Source organism: Odontesthes bonariensis, chromosome 8 (genome assembly GCF_027942865.1).
Source record: "Odontesthes bonariensis isolate fOdoBon6 chromosome 8, fOdoBon6.hap1, whole genome shotgun sequence".
Lineage (NCBI taxonomy): Eukaryota > Metazoa > Chordata > Actinopteri > Atheriniformes > Atherinopsidae > Odontesthes > Odontesthes bonariensis.
Genome location: NC_134513.1, coordinates 4,148,624 through 4,168,105, shown reverse-complemented (window position 1 = coordinate 4,168,105; position 19,482 = coordinate 4,148,624). Strand labels below are relative to the sequence as shown.

The following is a 19,482-nucleotide window of genomic DNA, read 5'->3' as shown; positions in this document are numbered from 1 at the left end:
GTCAGCTGATGTTTTAAAGACATTTTTATGTTTTTTCTATTAAATTAGACCGAAAAAGCATCTTTTATCACATACTGTCCACCAAAAAGCAACCATCCCAGGCCAGTCACGGGACAAGAAGCTTTTGTGATTGAGCCCAATGTTTCAAACTTGAGATCAGAGCCTCATATGGTTGTAACTTGTGTTTCCATCAACCAGGAACAGCACAGCAGCGGTGGTGAAAGGCAGTTCCGCGTTGAGGAGAGTTGATTACGGATGGTAAGAAGCAACCAACTCGAGCAATTTGTCAGCATTAAGACAAGGCATTCGAAGAAGCAAACGCTCCCATTATAGAAATCTCATTACTCATTGGTTGAGTGGAATAACTGGAAATAACCTCACAAACTGGAAGTGGTTCAGCATTATGGGAAATCTGAGGAGCTGAGTTACAAGGAAAACATGACATCCTATCAGATTTGAGTTATCCGGGAAACCTCAGTTATGCTAACTTTTAAATGGCTGGTTTAGTCTGCTGTGGCAGACGATCAGACAAAAAAAAACATGAACACAATCAACTACACAAAGTTTTTATTATTCGCAGATGTTTGGACAGTCTGCTGGTACAAAACACAACTAATGATGTTGAAAGCAAGTACACAAATGAAGCATTTTAGTATCAAATTAAGCCTGTAATATTTTGGCTTTCAATATAGAAGAAATTGATCAAATGTCAAGCAGCTCCACAGCTTTAGCAACCGTTTATCAAAGTGGCACTCATCACAAACAACTCTGACCCGGCGTTAAACAAAGTATTAACTGATCATCATTAGCACCTACTAGAAACTTTTAAAATGCCAGTTTCAACAAATCTGGCAATTAGGTGAAACATAAACCAGCTTGTTGCGTAGAAATGCAAACAGTGTGACTCTGTGGACCTTTTTAAGCCTCACCAATTTCTTTTTTTCACCGAATTTGGGTAGTAATCAGCCGCAAACCCCTCAGGAATAATTTGTTCAAGCTAAACGTTTAACGGGAGTCAAATTGCAAACGACAAATGCATCAGAAGCCAAACGAAGAAGCAACAAATACCGTAAATTTTTGATTCTGTGTGGGTCAAACCATCAGGATGGTCGTGTTCTCAACATCTTACAGTCAACACATAGTTGTACAAATGAAATAAAACTCAATTTAAAGATAGAGGCTATGAAAAATATAACGAAAATATGGATTTTTAAAAGAAGAAATTTAAAAAAAAGTACTATAACATTCAACAGTCAAGTACTTTAACTGTTGCAAGCTGGAGAACTTGCAAAGTCCTTAAACTTTTCCTGTTAAAGGTTTCCAAGGAATCGTAAAATAACCCCCTCTATGGTCAAAACACCTTAAAGTGGATATTTCAGCTCTGCAGCTATGTTTGGCAGGCCAGACCAAATAACTAATATGATGGAACCGTATTGATGCCACATAGAATCAAAAGAAAGTGCAGATTAGTGAATTAACGTCTGAAAACTGAACATTTTACAGTCGGATAGATAATAATTTACACAACAAAGTGTTTTACGGGTGTTTGGTTCAAATCTTAGCCTCAGGCAGTGGAAACTGTGAAAGTGGTGACAGTTAGAAAGAAAAATCTCAAAGGAAATACATCCCAGAGGGCAGAGGAGATTCTGCAGCTTAAAATAAGTAATCATGTGTTCCTTTTTTCAGATGACACGACTGGGAGGGGAAGGTTGTTGGCATGGGCCCGTGAGTATGAGGCCTAACACCATTAGCTTTATGCTGTTGTTAGCATAAAGCTAAAAGCACTGCTGTGCGTAAGTACAGCCTCACAGAGGCTGAAAGCAGTCCCGTGGTCTTGTTTTATCAGTATACAAGTGAAGTGTGCAAATGGAAAGGTGTCCAGATACATCTGGAACTGAATTCAGAGTGTGTGAAACACTTGAATCTCGCACCAAAAAAAGAAGCTTCGAGGCATCTTTGAGCAAATGTGGTGCGTCAAGGTATCTAAAAACTATACCTAAATAAGATTTGTCCCCTTACGTGTGAAAAAGGAGTGTTTTCATTGTCTTTTCAGAACCAGAATTCAGAGATGAAGACGTGGATGATGACGATGTTTTTCTGAGAAATGAACCCTGACTGGACATAGTTCATGGTCACCTCCAACACGAGCTCCCTGGGGCCGATGATGGGTTTCAGCTGCCGGATCACGCCTGAGGAACGACACAGATCGGGAGACACACGGTCGGCGTTCGGTACATTAAAGTAACGCCAGTTATTGATAAAAGACTGACTTCAGCATCCTCTTACCGACAATCATGCCGTGATGGGAGCGCTTCACCACATCGAAAGAGAACTGGTCATCTGTAGCCACTATTTCAAAGTAAACATCTGGATCATCGGGAAGAGGAACTGCTTTAGCTGCTGCAGCCGTCCGCAGGAAAACGATCTCTGTTGGAGGAGCCGGTTTAATGTTGTCATTAGTCTGATACCATGAACATAAAAAGCCAAATAGAGCAGTGATACTCACTATTTTTTTCACAAGAGCCACATTGGCAGAGCAAAATCAAGGGCAGAGCCACTTTTACCACAACATACTAAAGTCCCCTTTTGCAAATATGCATTTCTACATATAAAACATCCCACAAAAAAGAAACAACACAGCCAATACATTTTCAAATAAGACCACGTTTACCTTAAAGGAGAACTGCGGTATTTTCCACATTAAGCCTCTTTTCTGAGTCATCTGCAATGTTTTAGAACCCCCCTCACCACTTTTTTGATGTTTACTGCTGTCTCCGGTATTTGCCTAATTTTGATTCTTCTCAACCTGCTTCAGAACGGCAAGTCATGCGCATGTCCTAAAAGGTCCGTAAAAGCACCATAAACGTCCGTTTTCAAAATAATCAACTCACCGGAGTGGTTACTGGTGTGCACTGGTAATCCATATCAAATTTCGTAGCGAAAAGTTGCTTCTGTCGTGTTTTATTTGGCAGCTCGTTCATGCTCGAACTATTTTCTTAGCGGTGGCGGAGTAATATCAACGAACATCCAGTACAAAATGTCAAATAAAACACGACAGAAGCAACTTTTCGCCACGAAATTTGATATGGATTACCAGTGCACACCAGTAACCACTCCGGTGAGTTGATTATTTTGAAAACGGACCTTTATTGTGCTTTTACGGACCTTTTAGGACATGCGCATGACTTGCCGTTCTGAAGCAGGTTGAGAAGAATCTAAATTAGGCAAATACCGGAGACAGCAGTAAACATCAAAAAAGTGGTGAGGGGGGTTCTAAAACATTGCAGACGACTCAGAAAAGAGGCTTAATGTTGAAAATACCGCAGTTCTCCTTTAATACTGGGATGAGCGGAAGCTGGCGTGCATGTGCTCAACTTTCTTCATGTTGTATTTGTAGTTTGTTGTTGTAATCATAGTGAGACATTCAGGATGAGCATGGTTTTTGTGCTGGTTTTTGCCCTTTTTTAATTAAAAACCGATCCATTGTGCCTGCATCTCGCGCTGGCTAAAGTAGCTAGCGTGCACTGCGGTCAAGTGTGAGGTGGTTTAAGCGGGCTGCGTTGCCAGGTTTAACAGTGTGCCCCCTTTAGGAAACACCATTAAGCCTTAATTAATACTTAATAAAAATACTTAATGCTACAAAAACGCAAAATTAATAAAAATACTTAATACTGTGCAGTATTCGCTGTATGTTATTTGAAAAAAAATATTGTTATAAGCTACTATGCGAGTGCGAGCCACCAATTAGAGCTTGAGGAGCCGCGCAATGAGTATCTTTGATCTAGAGAGACGGCGTAAAGACTTACCCTCAGGTTCCTTGAAGCTCTTCAGTGTTGGCAGGGAGAGGACGGTGGAGGTGATGATGTGGACGGGGTTGTGAAGACAGTCGGTGTCCTGGCGCTGGCACGCTTTTAAACAACGCACAATGACTGAAGCATCAGCACCGGATCTGATCGCCACAGGGAAAATCAGAAGAGAAGGGCTCGGTGGGTGTGTTTTAATGCCAAGAGAGGAGTAATGCACGCAAACAGATACATGCAATCTGATGGAGAAGTGTTGATTTAGCTGACCAGACCAAGAAGAACCTGGCAACACCTGAATAGTCCCATAGACCTCGATGGTTAACCAAGCCTTGAAAAGGGGCCAAACCCGGGAAGCATGTTTATGAAGGTTCCCCAGCGAGGAGACATTGATGCATTCGAACATAACCTCAAAAACTGTAGAGGGAGCTGAGCCATATAATTAGCAGCGGGCAGGTGAGTCCAAGTTGTTTGGCGAGCATCAGGCCAAGCCTCAGCAATGATTGTGCGGTGTTCCACACGGCTGCAAAGCCACCAAGGAAAAACAGGCTGGTAGGAAACCAGAAGAGGGTGTGCGAAGAAGGATGAACGTTACCTGTTGTTATCCAGTTGCATAAACACACTGGGAAGTAGCAAAAGAAAAAGAAATACACAGTGTTTCACTGTTCTGACATATGTAAAAGAACTACCTCTGAGGCTGTTATATAATTAAAAAATCTGATGCAATTACACTGACATATATTTCATACTTTTGTGCTTTGAAACCACCAAACCACCCAGAGGAGAGAGTAACAAGGGAAAGATGGTCTGGTTGCATTTATCCAGCTGATCCACACGGCTACTGGCCTTTTCGGTGTAATTTGCAGCAAATTAACTGATAACCACCCAATACCAACACTAAACGCCCCATTAATCATGTGACCTAACATGCTACCCCACCACTGATTGAGCTCCCCGTTTTGGCCGGGCCCCAGGTGCCATAAATACGTGCCATGATTATTTTTCTTCCGCCTGTTTGATCCGTCGGTGAGGCAGCTTGGAAAAATTGGTTTTAGCATTAGAAATGACCACAGCGGGGGGAACGGAGGAGAGCATTTGGCTGTGTGTGCTCGGAAATTAGAGCAAGATGCCATTTCTATCTGTCAATTTTTCATTTCAGACACATAAAGGGCAGCTGTCAGACAAACATGAAGCAGCATGAGATGCCATTAATACTTAATAAGCACGTGACCGTTAGCAACCAACAAGCCCCATCTAGTGGCACTTTATGCTGCCTCGAAGGGTGCAGAATACAGAAAGAAGCCTGAAAACAGATGCTGGATTTCTCATCTAAGCCACAGAAAGAGAGGAATGAAAGTGGTATGCACAAAACATGTCTCATATTCCTTCCAGTTACACATAGTCTATGACTTATATGGGAATGTAACCTTCGTAGTGTATGCTCTCCTGTAACGAATAAGCCTCATCGACGGGGGTCCCGACCGCAAAAAAAAATAATCAATGAAAGATGGGACTAAACTAGACTGGAAAAAACTCTAAATCTTACCAAGTATATTTGTCTCATTTCTCGTCAAAATATCTCACTACACTTAATATGAGACACAACTGCCTAACAAGTACCATTTCAGCCAGATATAGGGACTTGCTTTAATACAATACATCTTGAATATCTTGTTAAATGAAAAAGTCTTGAAAACAAATTGTTTTGAGTCATATTTCACATGAAACAAGCTTTTTTTTTACATTTGAAGAGGTTTTTAAGCTAATTTCAAGATCACTTTTAACTCAAAAGTCCTAAATATCCCATTTTATGTCAAGAAATCTTGACAAGCCGATTTTCACTAGTTCCATTGGCAGATTTTTTGCTTATTTCAAGCAAAAACGTCTTTTATTTGTTGTTTTTTTACTTATTTTTGGAGGGGCATTTTTTCCAGTGTACTGCAAGACAGCAACAGAATCAGGCCAAAAGCAAACAAATGAAAGTAAAGTTTAACGGCTGAGCTCACAGCTGAGAACAACCGATCCTTTGACAGAGCAGCTCTTACCCCCTCACTGCTCGCCTGAAGTTTGGAGGACACTCGAAGAACAGACAGCGGAATCCTCCCTGGACGTTGAAGCAGCTCTCAGAGGCCGAACACGTGTGAGTTCCTGCTGCACATTCATCAATGTCTGAGGACACGGGGGGGAAACAAAGGGCACACGTTTAATAAAAGTAATACGTCTCCATTCGGAGGTCTGCCACGTTTCAGACTGCATGTCCGTTATCTGCCTTTTTAGGGGGGAAGATAACACGTATATTATCTCCAGCCACGAAAACATGGATAAAGAAGCAGAAACACAAGATATAATGTGCTCATGCACACAAGCTGCAGACTAAGAACCCCCTGGAGATGCGGTCTTAGGTCGTATCAGGGTTGTTTTCTAGTTTTCTAACTAATCTCAGCATGTTAGCATAGAAATGTTGCCTTTGATCAATGTTTAAAACATGTTTTATTTAGCAGCATATGTGGGATAAAAGGTTATTCCTCAAAGTGAGTTCGATGATCTGTAGAATATTAAACTTTGTGATTTTAAAACATAATAATGAACAATAAACTGAAAATAATGCTCGAGGGATAACCTGCTGTTCTGTGTGGAGTCATCTGGCTCATAAAAGTACACACATCAAATATTTCTGACTTCAGTACAGATACTCAACAGAATGATCTAATTTGCTTTGACTCACTTATCACCTCCTGATACAGATGTTTATTAAATGTATTTAGATGTCTGCTTGTCTTCTAACCTTGACATTTACGTCCATCGTGGGCGAGCGTGAAGCCGCTGGGAGGACAGGTGCAGTTGAAACCTCCCGGAGTGTTGAGGCAACGGTAGGAACAGACGTTGGGGAGTGCACACTCATCAATGTCTGTCAGTGGCAGAAGAAAATCTTTAGAACAGCATCACACATGACCTACAACTTAGGGACCCTGTGTGTAAAATGGTTTAATTAAGTTCAAAAGAGATGTTTGGGGATATTTGGGGATAATTTTTTATTTATTTATTTATTTTTTAAAAAAATATATATTTTTTATTTTTTATTTATTTTAATTTTTTATTTATTTATTTATTTATTTATTTATTTATTTATTTATTATTATTATCATTATTATTTTTTAATGATTTTATTGCCTTCTTGTGATTTTATGTACTTATGTACTTCTTGCGTTTTGGTACACCGTAAGGATTGTCTGTAAAGGGCTGTATAAATAAAGTACATTTACATTTACACGTTTTTCATTGGACGACTGACTGGTACCTTCACAAGTTATCCCATCGATGTCACTCAGCTGGTAACCACGGTGACAGTAGCACTGGTAGGAGCCGTAGACGTTGGCGCACTCCTGGCTACAAGGACTGAGCTCACACTCATTGACGTCTGGTGGCGTGCACGTAAAAGGCAGAGCAGGTTTATACTTCTCACCGTTCTTCGAGATTAAAAGAATTCGCCATTTTAAAAGCCAGCTTACCTTCACAGTTTCTGCCATCGGGAGCCAGTTTGAAGCCCGATGCACAGCTGCAGAAGTAAGACCCCTTTGTGTTCTCACACTTGTGGGCACAGAGCCGTCCGGGATACTGCCTGCACTCATTAACATCTAAACAGCACAAGAAGCAGGTGATGAATCATCATGAAAAGACACATCCACAGGCCGTGTAATTGATCCCCAAGTTTTCTTCTTCTCTGCCTTTTTTTTAAAGATTTTTTCAGTACCTTCACACAGCTTGGTGACGAGGTGGAAGGTGTAACCGGGTCGGCACTTGCAGAGGTACGATCCCTCCGAGTTGACGCAGCCGTGGCCGACGCACACATTGCCGAGAAGACACTCGTTCACATCTGTCAGGCAACAGAGAAGTGGAAAAGAAATGGATGAAAACAGGAAGATCACAATATCATAGAGACTATAGGAAGCATGCGTTTACCTTCACAGTGTGTGCCGTCCACAGCCAGATGGTAGCCTCGCCCACAGGTGACTGTGTTACTGCGACAGTTGTAGGAGCCTATCGTGTTGATGCAGGTCTGCCCAGACTGGCATGGACTGGGATGCGCCACACACTCATTTACATCTGATTAGAAAGAAACGCCATCAGAAAAAAAGCCACTTTTTAAACATTTTTTACTTGCGTGCGCGAAGCCTAACTTGCCGATGCAGCTGCTGGCAGCGTTCTCAATGAATCCGTCTCCACAACCCTCCTCTGTGACGCAGCGGTACGAACCCGCCGTGTTGATGCAAACAAAGTCTGCGCCACATTCATGGGTCCCCAAAGCGCACTCATCCATATCTGGAAGAGGCAAGAAAGGAACAACTAGAACATTTCTGAAGAAATTTTGATGGGTGCCAATCTACTGCCCGCCCTATCAACAAACCCTTTAGTTCAGTTAAGGTTGAGAGTCTCCTGTCACATATAAACTTTGAATGAGGTCTCTGTGATGTCGTATGGCTGAGTTATGAGAACTCCAAAATAGGCCAGTTTTTGGCTCGTTAAGTGCTTTTCAATCGATTTTCCCATTGAATTTTGGGTCTCTGCGAGGCCTAAAATTCCTAAGACAGGTCTGTTGAAGACATTTATGTCATTTTTATCAAGGTCCTATTTAAAATACAGCTTTTATGGCATTTTCAAAATACATTTTGGGGCTCGTTAAGTGCTTTTCAATCAATTTTCCCATTGAATTTTGGGCCTCTGCGAGGCCTAAAATTCATGAGACATGTCTGCTGAAGACATTTATGTCCTTTTTATCAAGGTCCTATTTAAAATATAGCTCTTATGGCATTTTCAAAATGCATTTTGGGGCTCGTTAAGTACTTTTTAAATCGATTTTCCCATTGAGTTTTGGGCTTCTGCGAGGCCTAAAATTCATAAGTTTTCAAATTTTCAAAATTCAATGGGAAAATCGATTGAAAAACACTTAACGAGGCCATTTTGAAAATGCCATAAAAGCTGTATTTTAAACAGGACCTTGATAAAAATGACATAACTGTCTTCAGCAGACCTGTCTTAGGAATTTTGGGCCTCGCAGAGGCTAGACTAGTAGGCCGTCAAAATATAGGGCGGAAACGGAAAAATAATAATCCAGCACACATAGTAGTATGGGTGCCCATAATTAACATGAATAACTGCAGAAGAAGACAGTTGTACAAAGACTTTGACCAGAAGCTAATTGTAAAAAACATTTAGTTGTACTTTAATGGCAATAACAGCCAACTATACTGTCATTAGCATATTTCCATGCCCCCGATTTGTTACCTTGACAACTGTTGTTGTCTGTGAGTTTATACCCGGTGCCACAGCTGCTTTCTCTTTGACATTCAAAGGATCCTTCGGTGTTGCTGCAAACTTGCCCAGGAGCGCAGGTGTGACTGCCGTTCAGACACTCGTTAACATCTGAAGAGACATAATCTGTCTGTGTTAATACTAAAACATTTGCAGAGGAAGGCGATGCAGCCAATAATGCTGCTGAGACACTTTGTGTCATATAAACTGAGCAAAAAAACACAAACAAAGAGAATTTCATGATTCAGTGAAAAAATACTTTGAACACAACCCGCAAAGAGGCTAAAGACATTTTAAGGTGAGCTCACCTTCACAGTTTCTTCCATCATGAGCCAGTTTGAAGCCGGTTATGCAACTGCAGCGGTAGGATCCCTCTGTGTTCTCACATCTGTGGGCACAGGGTCGCCTGGAGTAATGTCTGCACTCATCAATATCTAATGAGGACAGAGAGCAGATTAGGACCGAGCAATCTAAAAAAGCTCATTTGACTCAAACTGAGATGGCCGTGAAAATGAACAATTCCACAAAAGTGGCTTATTTATACAATAAAAGATGAGCTCATGAGCACACGCAATCGGAGCTGAAGAAAACAGACCTTCACACAGTTTGGTGATGCTGCTGAACACGAATCCACTGTGGCACTCGCAGCGGTGCGATCCCGCCAGGTTGACGCAGACATGTCTACCGCACACTTTACCCAGAAGACATTCGTCCACATCTGAGATGACAGAGGAAAGCCAGAAAGTGGAAGGGAAACGAGAGAGAAACCTTCAGCAGGAGCACTCATCTTTTACCCATGGTGTGTTTTTTTACTTTAGTGTGACGCCAAACTGACCGACACAGCTGCCGGTCGCAGCCTGAATGTAACCATCGCCACATCCCGCCTTTTGTTGGCAGTGAAATGAGCCCGCTGTGTTGGTGCAAACAGAGTCTGCTTGACAGTGATGGGTCCCCAAAGCGCACTCATCAATGTCTAGAATATGGCAAAAAGATGGCTTTTCATATCGCATAATTGGATTTTTCTTCATCAAACTTTGATCAGCAAACTTTTTTTTTTGTGTTACCTTCACAAATGTTGTCTGAGAGGATGAATCCAGTCCCACAGCTGGATTGGCAGTAAAAGGAACCAGCGGTATTGAGGCAAACTTGCCCGTGGACGCAGTTGTGAACGCCAGTCAGACACTCATTAACATCTGAGGAAATAGGCATCATGTCATATATAGTGCTTTATGATGGTAATAGTTCCCTGTGAAGTGGACTACAAAGCCATTTTAAGTAAGATTCAAAGGTACCAGAAACACTCAGTTCAAACTATGTACAATGGTTCTACATTTTACATTAAGAAAATTAAGATTGCACGTCAGCAAACTAAAAAAAAAGATACTTGCATTACATTTAACATTTAACCCTAACCCTAACCCTACCCTAAACCATTCTGTTTATTCTCTCTCTTCAGCTATTACTGGAAATGAAAATAGCCTATTAGCAAGCTAAGCTAATGTTGGTTTGGCTAGCTTAGCTAGAGAAGGCTAGCTTAACTGTTAATGTTAACTTTCTGTGCCAAAATGCCAACAGAAGCAGAAAAAAGTGTCTGAGGTGGCTCGTATAATGGACAGAAAAAGAGCTGCAGCTATACATTGTTGATGCTGCAAGGTGTTCCCTGCATTACAAGTCGAATATATACGATTTATGCAGCTAACATTTACTGAGCAGGGAGCTGGGAGTACTGCTGTACACTGTTTAGGTTTGCCAACCATGCCTTGAAAAAACGGAATCGTCCCGTATTTAGAAACAAAAGCACTTTGTTTCTAAATACAGGACGATTACATATCACTGTATCACCGTATCACTGCTGAATGTGATACAGCTAAAGACTACGATTATATGTATATTAAAGCATTTCAGTGGTAGACTTTACAATCATAGCAGCAGCTCCAAAGAGGCTGTACAAATGTAGCAATATTAACATACTTTAACTAATTTATTCAACATGCCAACCATAACAATGCTAACATGCTAATGTTTAGAAGTTGGGCCTTTTAGAACAGAAATGTAATATTCACAGGACACTTCAGAGGGACTTTCATATGTGCAGAAATATACTCGTTATAGATGATAGCAGACGGTTCCTCTCTGAAATGTATGAATACTGTGGCAGAGTCATTCTTTTAATCAAAACCAGGAACATCATCATGATTTTTTTAGGAAAAGATATTGACTGTGACAGTGTTTACCTTCACAGTGTGTGCCGTCCACAGTTGAATTATAGCCTTGTGCACAGTCGATTGTGTTACTGTGACAGTTGTAGGAGCCAACTGTGTTGACACAAGTCCATCCAGGCTGGCATGGACCTGGTTGGGCCTCACATTCATTCAAATCTAATCAGAAAGAAACACCTTCAGTTAGGGAAATCATCTTTTATCATCTTTTAATTCTCTTACTTTAGCAGGACACTATATTTACCGATGCAGCTGCCAGCGGCGTCCTGAATATAACCGTCTCCACATGCCTTCTTTGGGTGGCAGCTGAATGAGCCCGCTGTGTTGGTGCAAACAAAGTCAACTCCGCAGTTATGGGTCCCCAAAGCGCACTCATCAATATCTGGAAGAGGCAGAGAATAGGTAAAGAATTGATCCGAGCATAAATATATTACTGTATAAATCTTCTTTAACATTAAAAAGACCACTTTTGACTACATTTTTACCTCTGCAAACTTTTGTGTCTCCTAATATAAATCCAGTGCCACAGCTGGACTGACAGCCAAACGAGCCGTCGGTATTGAGGCAAACTTGCCCTGGGGTGCAGTTGTGACTGCCATGCAGACACTCATTAACATCTGAGGAGACAGATGTGAGGTCAATAACAAGAAAAGCTACAAGTGCATACATATAAGCAGTAAAAAAAATGCATAAATCAGGTATTACAGTGAAAGTATTGCTTTGGGCCGTCTGAGTTTCATGTTCATTATAGATCTGCATCCAGCATTTCCACGTCTTCACTGCCAGTGTGTACAGAACATTAAACAGATCTTTCAGACAAAGTGGTTCAAATGAATCATGGTGGGGAAATTAATGCGTGTAGCAAATCTAATCAACTCCAGCTCCAAATTTAGACCGTCACGCCGTGCACAGCCGTGTAGTTACCCCTGCTACCAAACCCAGCTTTAAATCTTTGGGTGGAATGCGTGCCTCAGAGACGACTTACCCTCACAGGTCACTCCATCTGTTTTCAGCTGAAACCCCTCATGACAGGCACACATGTCATTACCCAAGCACAACTGGGTGCACTTTGAGTCTGAAAATAGCAGGAAAAGGTAGGAATCACAGTATGAAACGTGTACAAACTTCATTCCTAAACACAATCTGGATTCTGTCGATTCTTTGATAGCTTGGAAAACTATTTGTAACTCAACACAGTTCACACCTGAATCCAGAAATATAACCTGAAACCGTGTTAGACCAGAAGGAAGCCGCATGTCTGTCATGATCTTTGGCTTTACTTTGACTTTTCCTGTTTTGTCCTGTTTTATTTTATATTTTATTTTGACTTCTGTTGGTTTTTCCGCTGCCTCGTCACACCTGGTTTCCGTTGCTGCTGTTCATTTGGTAATAAGTCCCTCGGTACATAATCTCCTGGTTTTCCTTTGCTCTCAGTTGTCTTTTCTTTGTCACCAGTTCTTTTATCAGTCCTCCCACTGTTCCTTATTCCTTTTTGCAATAAGTTTGCTGACCCTGCTTCGGCGGAGCCTTTAGTTTCTAAGATAAAACCTGTGATATTCTGCTTTCTGCCAACCCTGAGCTCTCTGATCAGAGAACTGAGTTGATCTTAGAAACGTGTTCTGTCACATTTTAGCTGCTATTGGGGGAAAAATCCAGTTCTATGTGCCAAAGATATGAAAAATCTATATCTTACCAAGTATATTTGTCTCATTGAGTATCTCATTACACTTGATATAAGACACAACTGCCTAACAAGTACCATTTCAGCCAGATATAGGGACTTGTTTTAATACAATACATCTGGAATGTCTTGTTAAGTGAAAAAGTCTTGAAAACAAATTGTTTTGAGTCACATTTCACATGAAACAAGCTTTTTTTTTTCATTTGAAGAGGTTTTTAAGCTAATTTCAAGATCACTTTTAACTCAAAAGTCCTAAATATCACATCTTATTTAAAGAAATCTTGACAAGCCGATTTTCACTAGTTCCATTGGCAGATTTTTTTGCTTATTTCAAGCAAAAACGTCTTTTATTTGTTGTTTTTTTACCTATTTTTGGAGGGGCATTTTTTCCAGTGAGTAAGCACGGTTCCAGCTCAGCTTCGGTCATTTAACACACATGCACAGAGCTGAACAGCTTACTGACTTCAGTATGTCCAACACTGTGCACGAAAACCTTAAACAACCATTCTGCTGCTTCTTGCATTCTCTGTGGGAGATCCACTGCACAGATGTGGCCTTTTAGTTACCTCACAGGTGACTTTTGGCACATCATGACGCTGTGGTTCTTGGAATTGTTTTAATCGAACCCGAGTTGACGTGTAGCCTTAAGTTTCTGAGCTCTTTGTAAGTAACAGAAAACTATGTGAGCTTCACTTTTATCTACATTTTTGGACATTTTTGTAATTGGCAGAAGAATTTCAGTCGGTGTTTACTGCCTGTTTTGTTTTGTAGAGTTTCCCCCTTTTTGTTTTACTTCCTTTCCCATGTTCCACCTGGTTTCTGTAACTGATAACTCGTGTTTTCGGTCCCCTCAGCGTATGTGACTCCCTGTTTTCAGTTGGTTCTTGTCGGATCATTTGCATGTTACTGCTTTTTGTTTCCCTTTCTCAGTTAGTTTTTACTCTCTGCTGAGATCTCTGTGATTCGGATCATCTGCCAGCTTTTTCACGGGTTTTACTATAATGCAAACGAGGGAAATGAAGGTGTCAAACCTCTGCAGGTGTTATTTCCCTCTGGAGGGTGTGCAGGAACCACCTCAGGCTCCTCTGTCCACACTGTGAGGGGAAAAAAAAGCTTTTTACACGCAAACCAGAGATGGGGACTCGAGTCACTGTGACTTGGACTCAAGTCGACTCGACTCAAGTTGCTGTTTTGATGACTTGTGACTTGACAAAAAACAAAAGACTTGATACTCGACTGGGACTTGGAAGTTAAAGACTCAGCACTTGACTTGACTTGACACGATGACTTGAATGACTCGAGTGTTAAGTATCTAGCATAACTTCGAACTTTATTTGTCATTTGAAGATCCATTCAGTGCTTGTTAAATTAGCTAATATTGGCCTGTTAGCCTAGTCGGTAGTTAGCTAACGTTAGCTTGATATGATACGGGGTGGACAGGTTGGACACATTGGCCAATGATGTTTACTGACAGTTACTTATATCTTTGTGTTTTCCCTTTATTAAGATCAGATTCTGCAGGTAAAACTGCAATAATAAGGTGACTTGCTTTTTTTTTTACTTGCCCAAGAAAAAATTACTTGGGACTTACTTGAGACTTGAGACTTACTTGAGACTTGAAAGCTAAGACTTGAGACTTACTTGAGACTTGAGACTTACTTGAGACTTGAAAGCTAAGACTTGGGACTTACTTGAGACTTGAAAAGCTAAGACTTGGGACTTACTTGAGACTTGAAAGCTAAAACCTGAGACTTGCTTGAGACTTGAAAGCTAAAATTTGAGACTTACTTGAAAGCTAAGACTTGGGACTTACTTGAGACTTGAAAGCTAAGACTTGGGACTTCCTTGAGACTTGAAAACTAAAACTTGAGACTTACTTGAAAGCTAAGACTTGGGACTTACTTGAGACTTGAAAGCTAAGACTTGGGACTTACTTGAGACTTGAAAGCTAAAACTTGAGACTTGCTTGAAAGCTAAGACTTGGGACTTACTTGAGACTTGAAAGCTAAGACTTGGGACTTACTTGAGACTTGAAAGCTAAAACTTGAGACTTACTTGAGACTTGAAAGCTAAAATTTGAGACTTGCTTCAAAGCTAAGACTTGGGACTTACTTGAGACTTGAAAGCTAAAATTTGAGACTTGCTTCAAAGCTAAGACTTGGGACTTACTTGAGACTTGAAAGCTAAGACTTGGGACTTGCACATGTGTGACTTGGTCCCATCTCTGATGCAAACATTTCCAAATCGCTGGACAAGTCGAACACCTATTTGCCAAATTGACTGTTTGCATCTCTGTGACAAAAGCTGCTTTGCTGAAAGCTGCCAGGTGGCCGTGAGTCGCCAGTTGGCACGGCGCACGCAGCTTAGCGTGCTGTGTGACCTCTGATCTGACCGCCTGGCAACGTTCGGCCCAACAGCTGTCGCACAGAGACCGTTTATCCGGCGCCTTTTCTTCAGGCCGCTTACCTTCCGCAGTGGGCTGGACTTCCTCCGGCTGCTCGCAGCACGTCTTTGCTGTGTCACTGCACTGCTTTCCCAGCGTCAGACCAGGAACCTCGCAGCTCGATCTCACGTTGGCCGCCATCAGACCGAACACGCAGCAGTCGCAACACACCTGAACACAGGTTGGGAGTAAAATGTTAGGGGTGGGAAAGAGGAAAGTGCAGTGCTGTACTACTGCAGTGTGAGGGAGAGACACCTGTGAGGTTCGGGTGTTACTGCTGGAGTCTGAAAAGAAGGGCCTCTCACAGGCCCGTTGCCCCCGGGCCATCTTGATGCCATGCTCGCAGGCTCTTTGTTCCTCTTCTGATCGGCAGCACTGCTCCCGAGCTATGCTGAAAATAAAGGGGGACAGTCCCAGCATGAAATCTCAAGAAAAAAACGTTTCTTTCAGCAGTATTTCTCGCCTGAAAATGTTTTCTCTGTGACCTCAGCGCACTGACCAGGTGTTTCAGCAGTTACAACCTCCACGTTCTGACAGTCTAACGGGCCCTTTAGGGTTAAACATGGTCCCAGGGGGCCTCTTAGCACCCTGCACTCACTATGCAATTATCATGTGGCGATGAGCTCGTAGCCCCCTGGGGGGCTAATTTCCTGCTTGTAAAGACACGATGCGAACCCTGTCCTCACATTTTACAAAAACTCCACCTTTCATTCAAAAAGATTCAAACTAGAACGAATAAAAAAAAGGTTTTGTATTTCTATTCAAGGTGTTAGTGTGTGGAATAAGCTAAATGAGAACTTAAAAAGTTCTAAAACAGTAGAAAATTTAAAAAAAAAAAGGTATAAATCATTATTAATTGAAAATTATAAAACTATAGTATGATTGATGGACATTGTTTAGCTTTAAATCTTCTGTCATGTTCAGATGTTTTCTGTAAAGTTGTAAAATATCGGCTGCAGTTGTGTTTGCTAGTCTTGTTTTCTTGGAATCATATATAACGTGTGTAATAGGGCTAGGCACAATAAGTTTCTTTTTACTTCAGCCTAGAACCTTTTGGTCATTTACATAATCAAAGAAATCGATTGATGTTTATATTTTTTTATGTATTATAATGACCAAATAAAATTACCTTACCTATAAAAAAATAAATTTAAAAAAACCCGAATAGTTTCCTCTATCGGCACAGATGCCCCCACTAAAAAAAAGCAAATAAAAGTGTCCTTTGTCCGCTTCGTGTTGGTTTTATCTCACAAAAAAAAGCCAAATGACACAGTAATTATCATGCATCCCCCTCTCTGTTCTTTGGCCCCATATTTTCCAGACCCATAAAGTAACCAGGTGTTGCTTACCTGCACGTGAGGGAGGAGAGGGGGGGGCGTCCAGCACAGTCCTGGTCTCTCTGTGCCATCGCCCTCCCTAACTCACAGCACTCTTGTAAAGTAAACTGGCTCTCTGTAGAGGAGAGATGACGGTGCAGGTTTATAAAAGGCCCAACACCAACAGTGATGCAGTGACTAACTAAGACTCCATTAAAAAGAAAAGCACTCTTTAGTTTAATTACAATCTAACTTCTTGGGTCGGTCTACAGCACTATGAAAATCATTTAATGCGCAATAGTGTCCTTACCATGTCCATGCAGAAGTCCGCACAGAGCAAGCACAAATAGTATCCTCTCCATCAGAATTTAAAGCTTTAAAGCTTTCAGCCTTTATAACACGCACAAGTTCGTCACTTATTACTCAGGGAGCTGCGCAACAGCGGCCGACGGTGCGAATGTCCGGCGAGGATGTTGCTCCACCAGGAGGGAGGAATAAGCAGGTCCGGCCTTGGTTTGAGGGGGGCGGGGTGGAGGCAGCTGAGCTCCACAGTCAGAGCTGCAGAATGATTAAAAACGCGTCGATAATGGGATTTATTTAATGCGCCACAGTGTGATAATCACCCACGGGGCCAAAGTACAGCTCGTCCCAAAGAAAAAGAAAACATTTAAAGAAATTACGCAGGAAGACGGAGGGGGGAAAAAAAATGCAAATTCACGTGGTGGATGGTTTAATTACTCTAAAAAACGCACAACAAAGTAAGAGCCAGACAGGGTAGACTGGGGTAAGTTGAGCCATACACTGAATAGGTGTATTTTGGCTTACATGTCTTAACTATTAAGTCGAGATTCTGCATTTGTATGATTACAGAGTGGGCATCATGAGTATATAAGCGCAAAACAAGCAGGGGAACCACCAAAAAAGAGCCACCAGAGAAGTGGGAGAAGGGAAGTCTATTAGAGCATCAGATAGACAGAATACACTGACAAAAAAGAAAATGTAACTTTGAAAAAGACAGGCTGTGATGGAGGATTCTCTCACATGGCATGGAGTCTGAACCTGTTTCATGGGCTTCAAATACAGAGAACTTACCAACGAGTTTGTAAAGCAAAACAACATCCCTGTGCCAGGCAGCTGGTCGAGAGGAGAACCAGCAGGGAGCTGGGGACGTAGAGATCTATCTAAACATGCAAAGTTCTCTCCCAGAATTACTGCCAACCAGCCAGCCAGCTAAGGAAAGTAAAGCAAACTCAACTGATATGTTAGTAGAAAAATATCATGTCGGACACCAGAGGTCACATCCTTGGCAAGAGCCACTGCCTTCAATGAGCACAATGTCACTCTGCTCTTTGATAAGCTGGCAGGTATTTAATGCTTGATGTGAGAAATCTTTTTTTTTAGTCTAAATTGTGCCACGACACACCTTTTTTTGGACATGCTTTATTATGGAAACCGTTATGTTTGCACTCATTCTGTTTGTTTGAAGGGATGCACAACATCCTGAAATATGTGCAGATATATTAGTTAGTGACAAAACTATGATTGCCTTGATTTAGTGATCCTAAATCTTACCCCAGTGAGTGTATAATGAATATATGTGATGAACGGCAGTGGTCCCAGCATTGAGCCCTTAGACAGTCCTACACTAATAAATACTAAATAACTTTTAACATTGTAGGATTCACTGTGTCACAAGCTTCATGTAAACCCAGAAAAAGGGCTGCAAAGTGTTGCTTGTTGTCAAAGGATTCTGTTAATTCATTCTTAGGCCAGAAATATACTTTTGATCATGGATACACGTGTTTATCCCGGCTGCCTCTTTGTTTGGAGCATCTTGTGCACATCCTCAACAATTAGCGCTACGCGCTTGCAACTTTCTGCGCCTGCAAAGCTCATTTTGCGTAAAAAGGGTAAATTGAAGGGTACATTTCTGTTATTTTGTTTCATTTAGAGCCCATTTATAACCACGCGTTGTGGGTTCAGATGTGGTGTTCAGCCTGTCTGGCACCAACAACCATGAGACGCTCAAAGACATTTAAATCCCATTTCTTCCCCATCCTGATGCTCGGTTTGAACTTCACAGCAATAAAGTGACGGTGGTAAACAACATCAAATGGTTGCGTTTGAGTGGTTTCAACTTAAACCATCTTTTTTTTTTTTTTTTTAAAGGTGCCACAGTGTGAAAGGCTGATGAGAAAGTGACCGTTTCCCTGAATTATCTCAGACTGATAACAGCCAAGACAATGAAACTTGAATGATTGCTCCTTAGACAAAAACAAGGCTTCTGTGTGATAAAATTGGGATTTTATTTCAGGAGATAAGGGGCCTTAAACTGGCTGCACACAGGAGATTCAGCAACTTGAGTTCATTTGTATAGAATCTACATTTCTTCACAGCCATAGTGTGTGTTTTCTATTAATACAATACTGAATAAAAATATATCAATGCAATAAATGAGACCAAAACAGCAAGAATATATGGGTTAAAAGCTATAAACACAAAATGAAGGCATTATTTATATTAAGACATGCATTTCTGAGCAAAAGGTTTGTTCTTCTTCTGAATTATAACCACAGGGAGTTTGAGATTTTTGCCAGGGAGGTAAAAAAACACCAGAGATCTGAGCCAACCACACACTGTGAAGCATATATAGCATAACATCATGGTCTGATATATTTACTGTCACTGTGTGTGCTTTATGTCACTTATAAAT

The 19,482-nt window shown here is 41.3% G+C and overlaps 1 protein-coding gene across 1 annotated transcript; it reads right to left on the bottom strand.

Annotated features, from left to right (window-relative positions):
* Window positions 1-580: 580 nt before the first annotated feature.
* LOC142385744 (fibulin-1-like) lies at window positions 581-17,198 on the bottom strand. The gene is made up of 24 exons (XM_075472455.1): window positions 17,080-17,198; window positions 16,803-16,905; window positions 15,709-15,844; window positions 15,477-15,624; window positions 14,042-14,104; window positions 12,315-12,404; window positions 11,815-11,946; window positions 11,574-11,711; window positions 11,345-11,488; window positions 10,175-10,303; window positions 9,946-10,083; window positions 9,706-9,828; window positions 9,419-9,544; window positions 9,084-9,221; window positions 7,983-8,120; window positions 7,761-7,904; window positions 7,552-7,674; window positions 7,310-7,435; window positions 7,099-7,218; window positions 6,586-6,708; window positions 5,846-5,969; window positions 3,807-3,949; window positions 2,287-2,427; window positions 581-2,189 (listed from the first exon to the last, which is right to left on the bottom strand). The coding sequence occupies exons 1-24, from the start codon at window positions 17,129-17,131 to the stop codon at window positions 2,050-2,052; spliced, it is 2,982 nt and encodes a 993-aa protein (XP_075328570.1). The 5' UTR covers window positions 17,132-17,198; the 3' UTR covers window positions 581-2,049.
* Between the last annotated feature and the right edge of the window lie 2,284 nt (window positions 17,199-19,482).

Coding starts and splice junctions, on each gene's coding strand:
- LOC142385744 (XM_075472455.1), bottom strand. CDS start 17,131: ATGGAGAGGATACTATTTGTGCTTGCTCTGTGCGGACTTCTGCATGGA. Junction 9,829..9,945: donor TGCGACCGGCAGCTGTGTCG/GTCAGTTTGGCG, acceptor CTGTCATCTCAG/ATGTGGACGAATGTCTTCTG. Junction 2,428..3,806: donor GAGCTTCAAGGAACCTGAGG/GTAAGTCTTTAC, acceptor CTCCTCCAACAG/AGATCGTTTTCCTGCGGACG.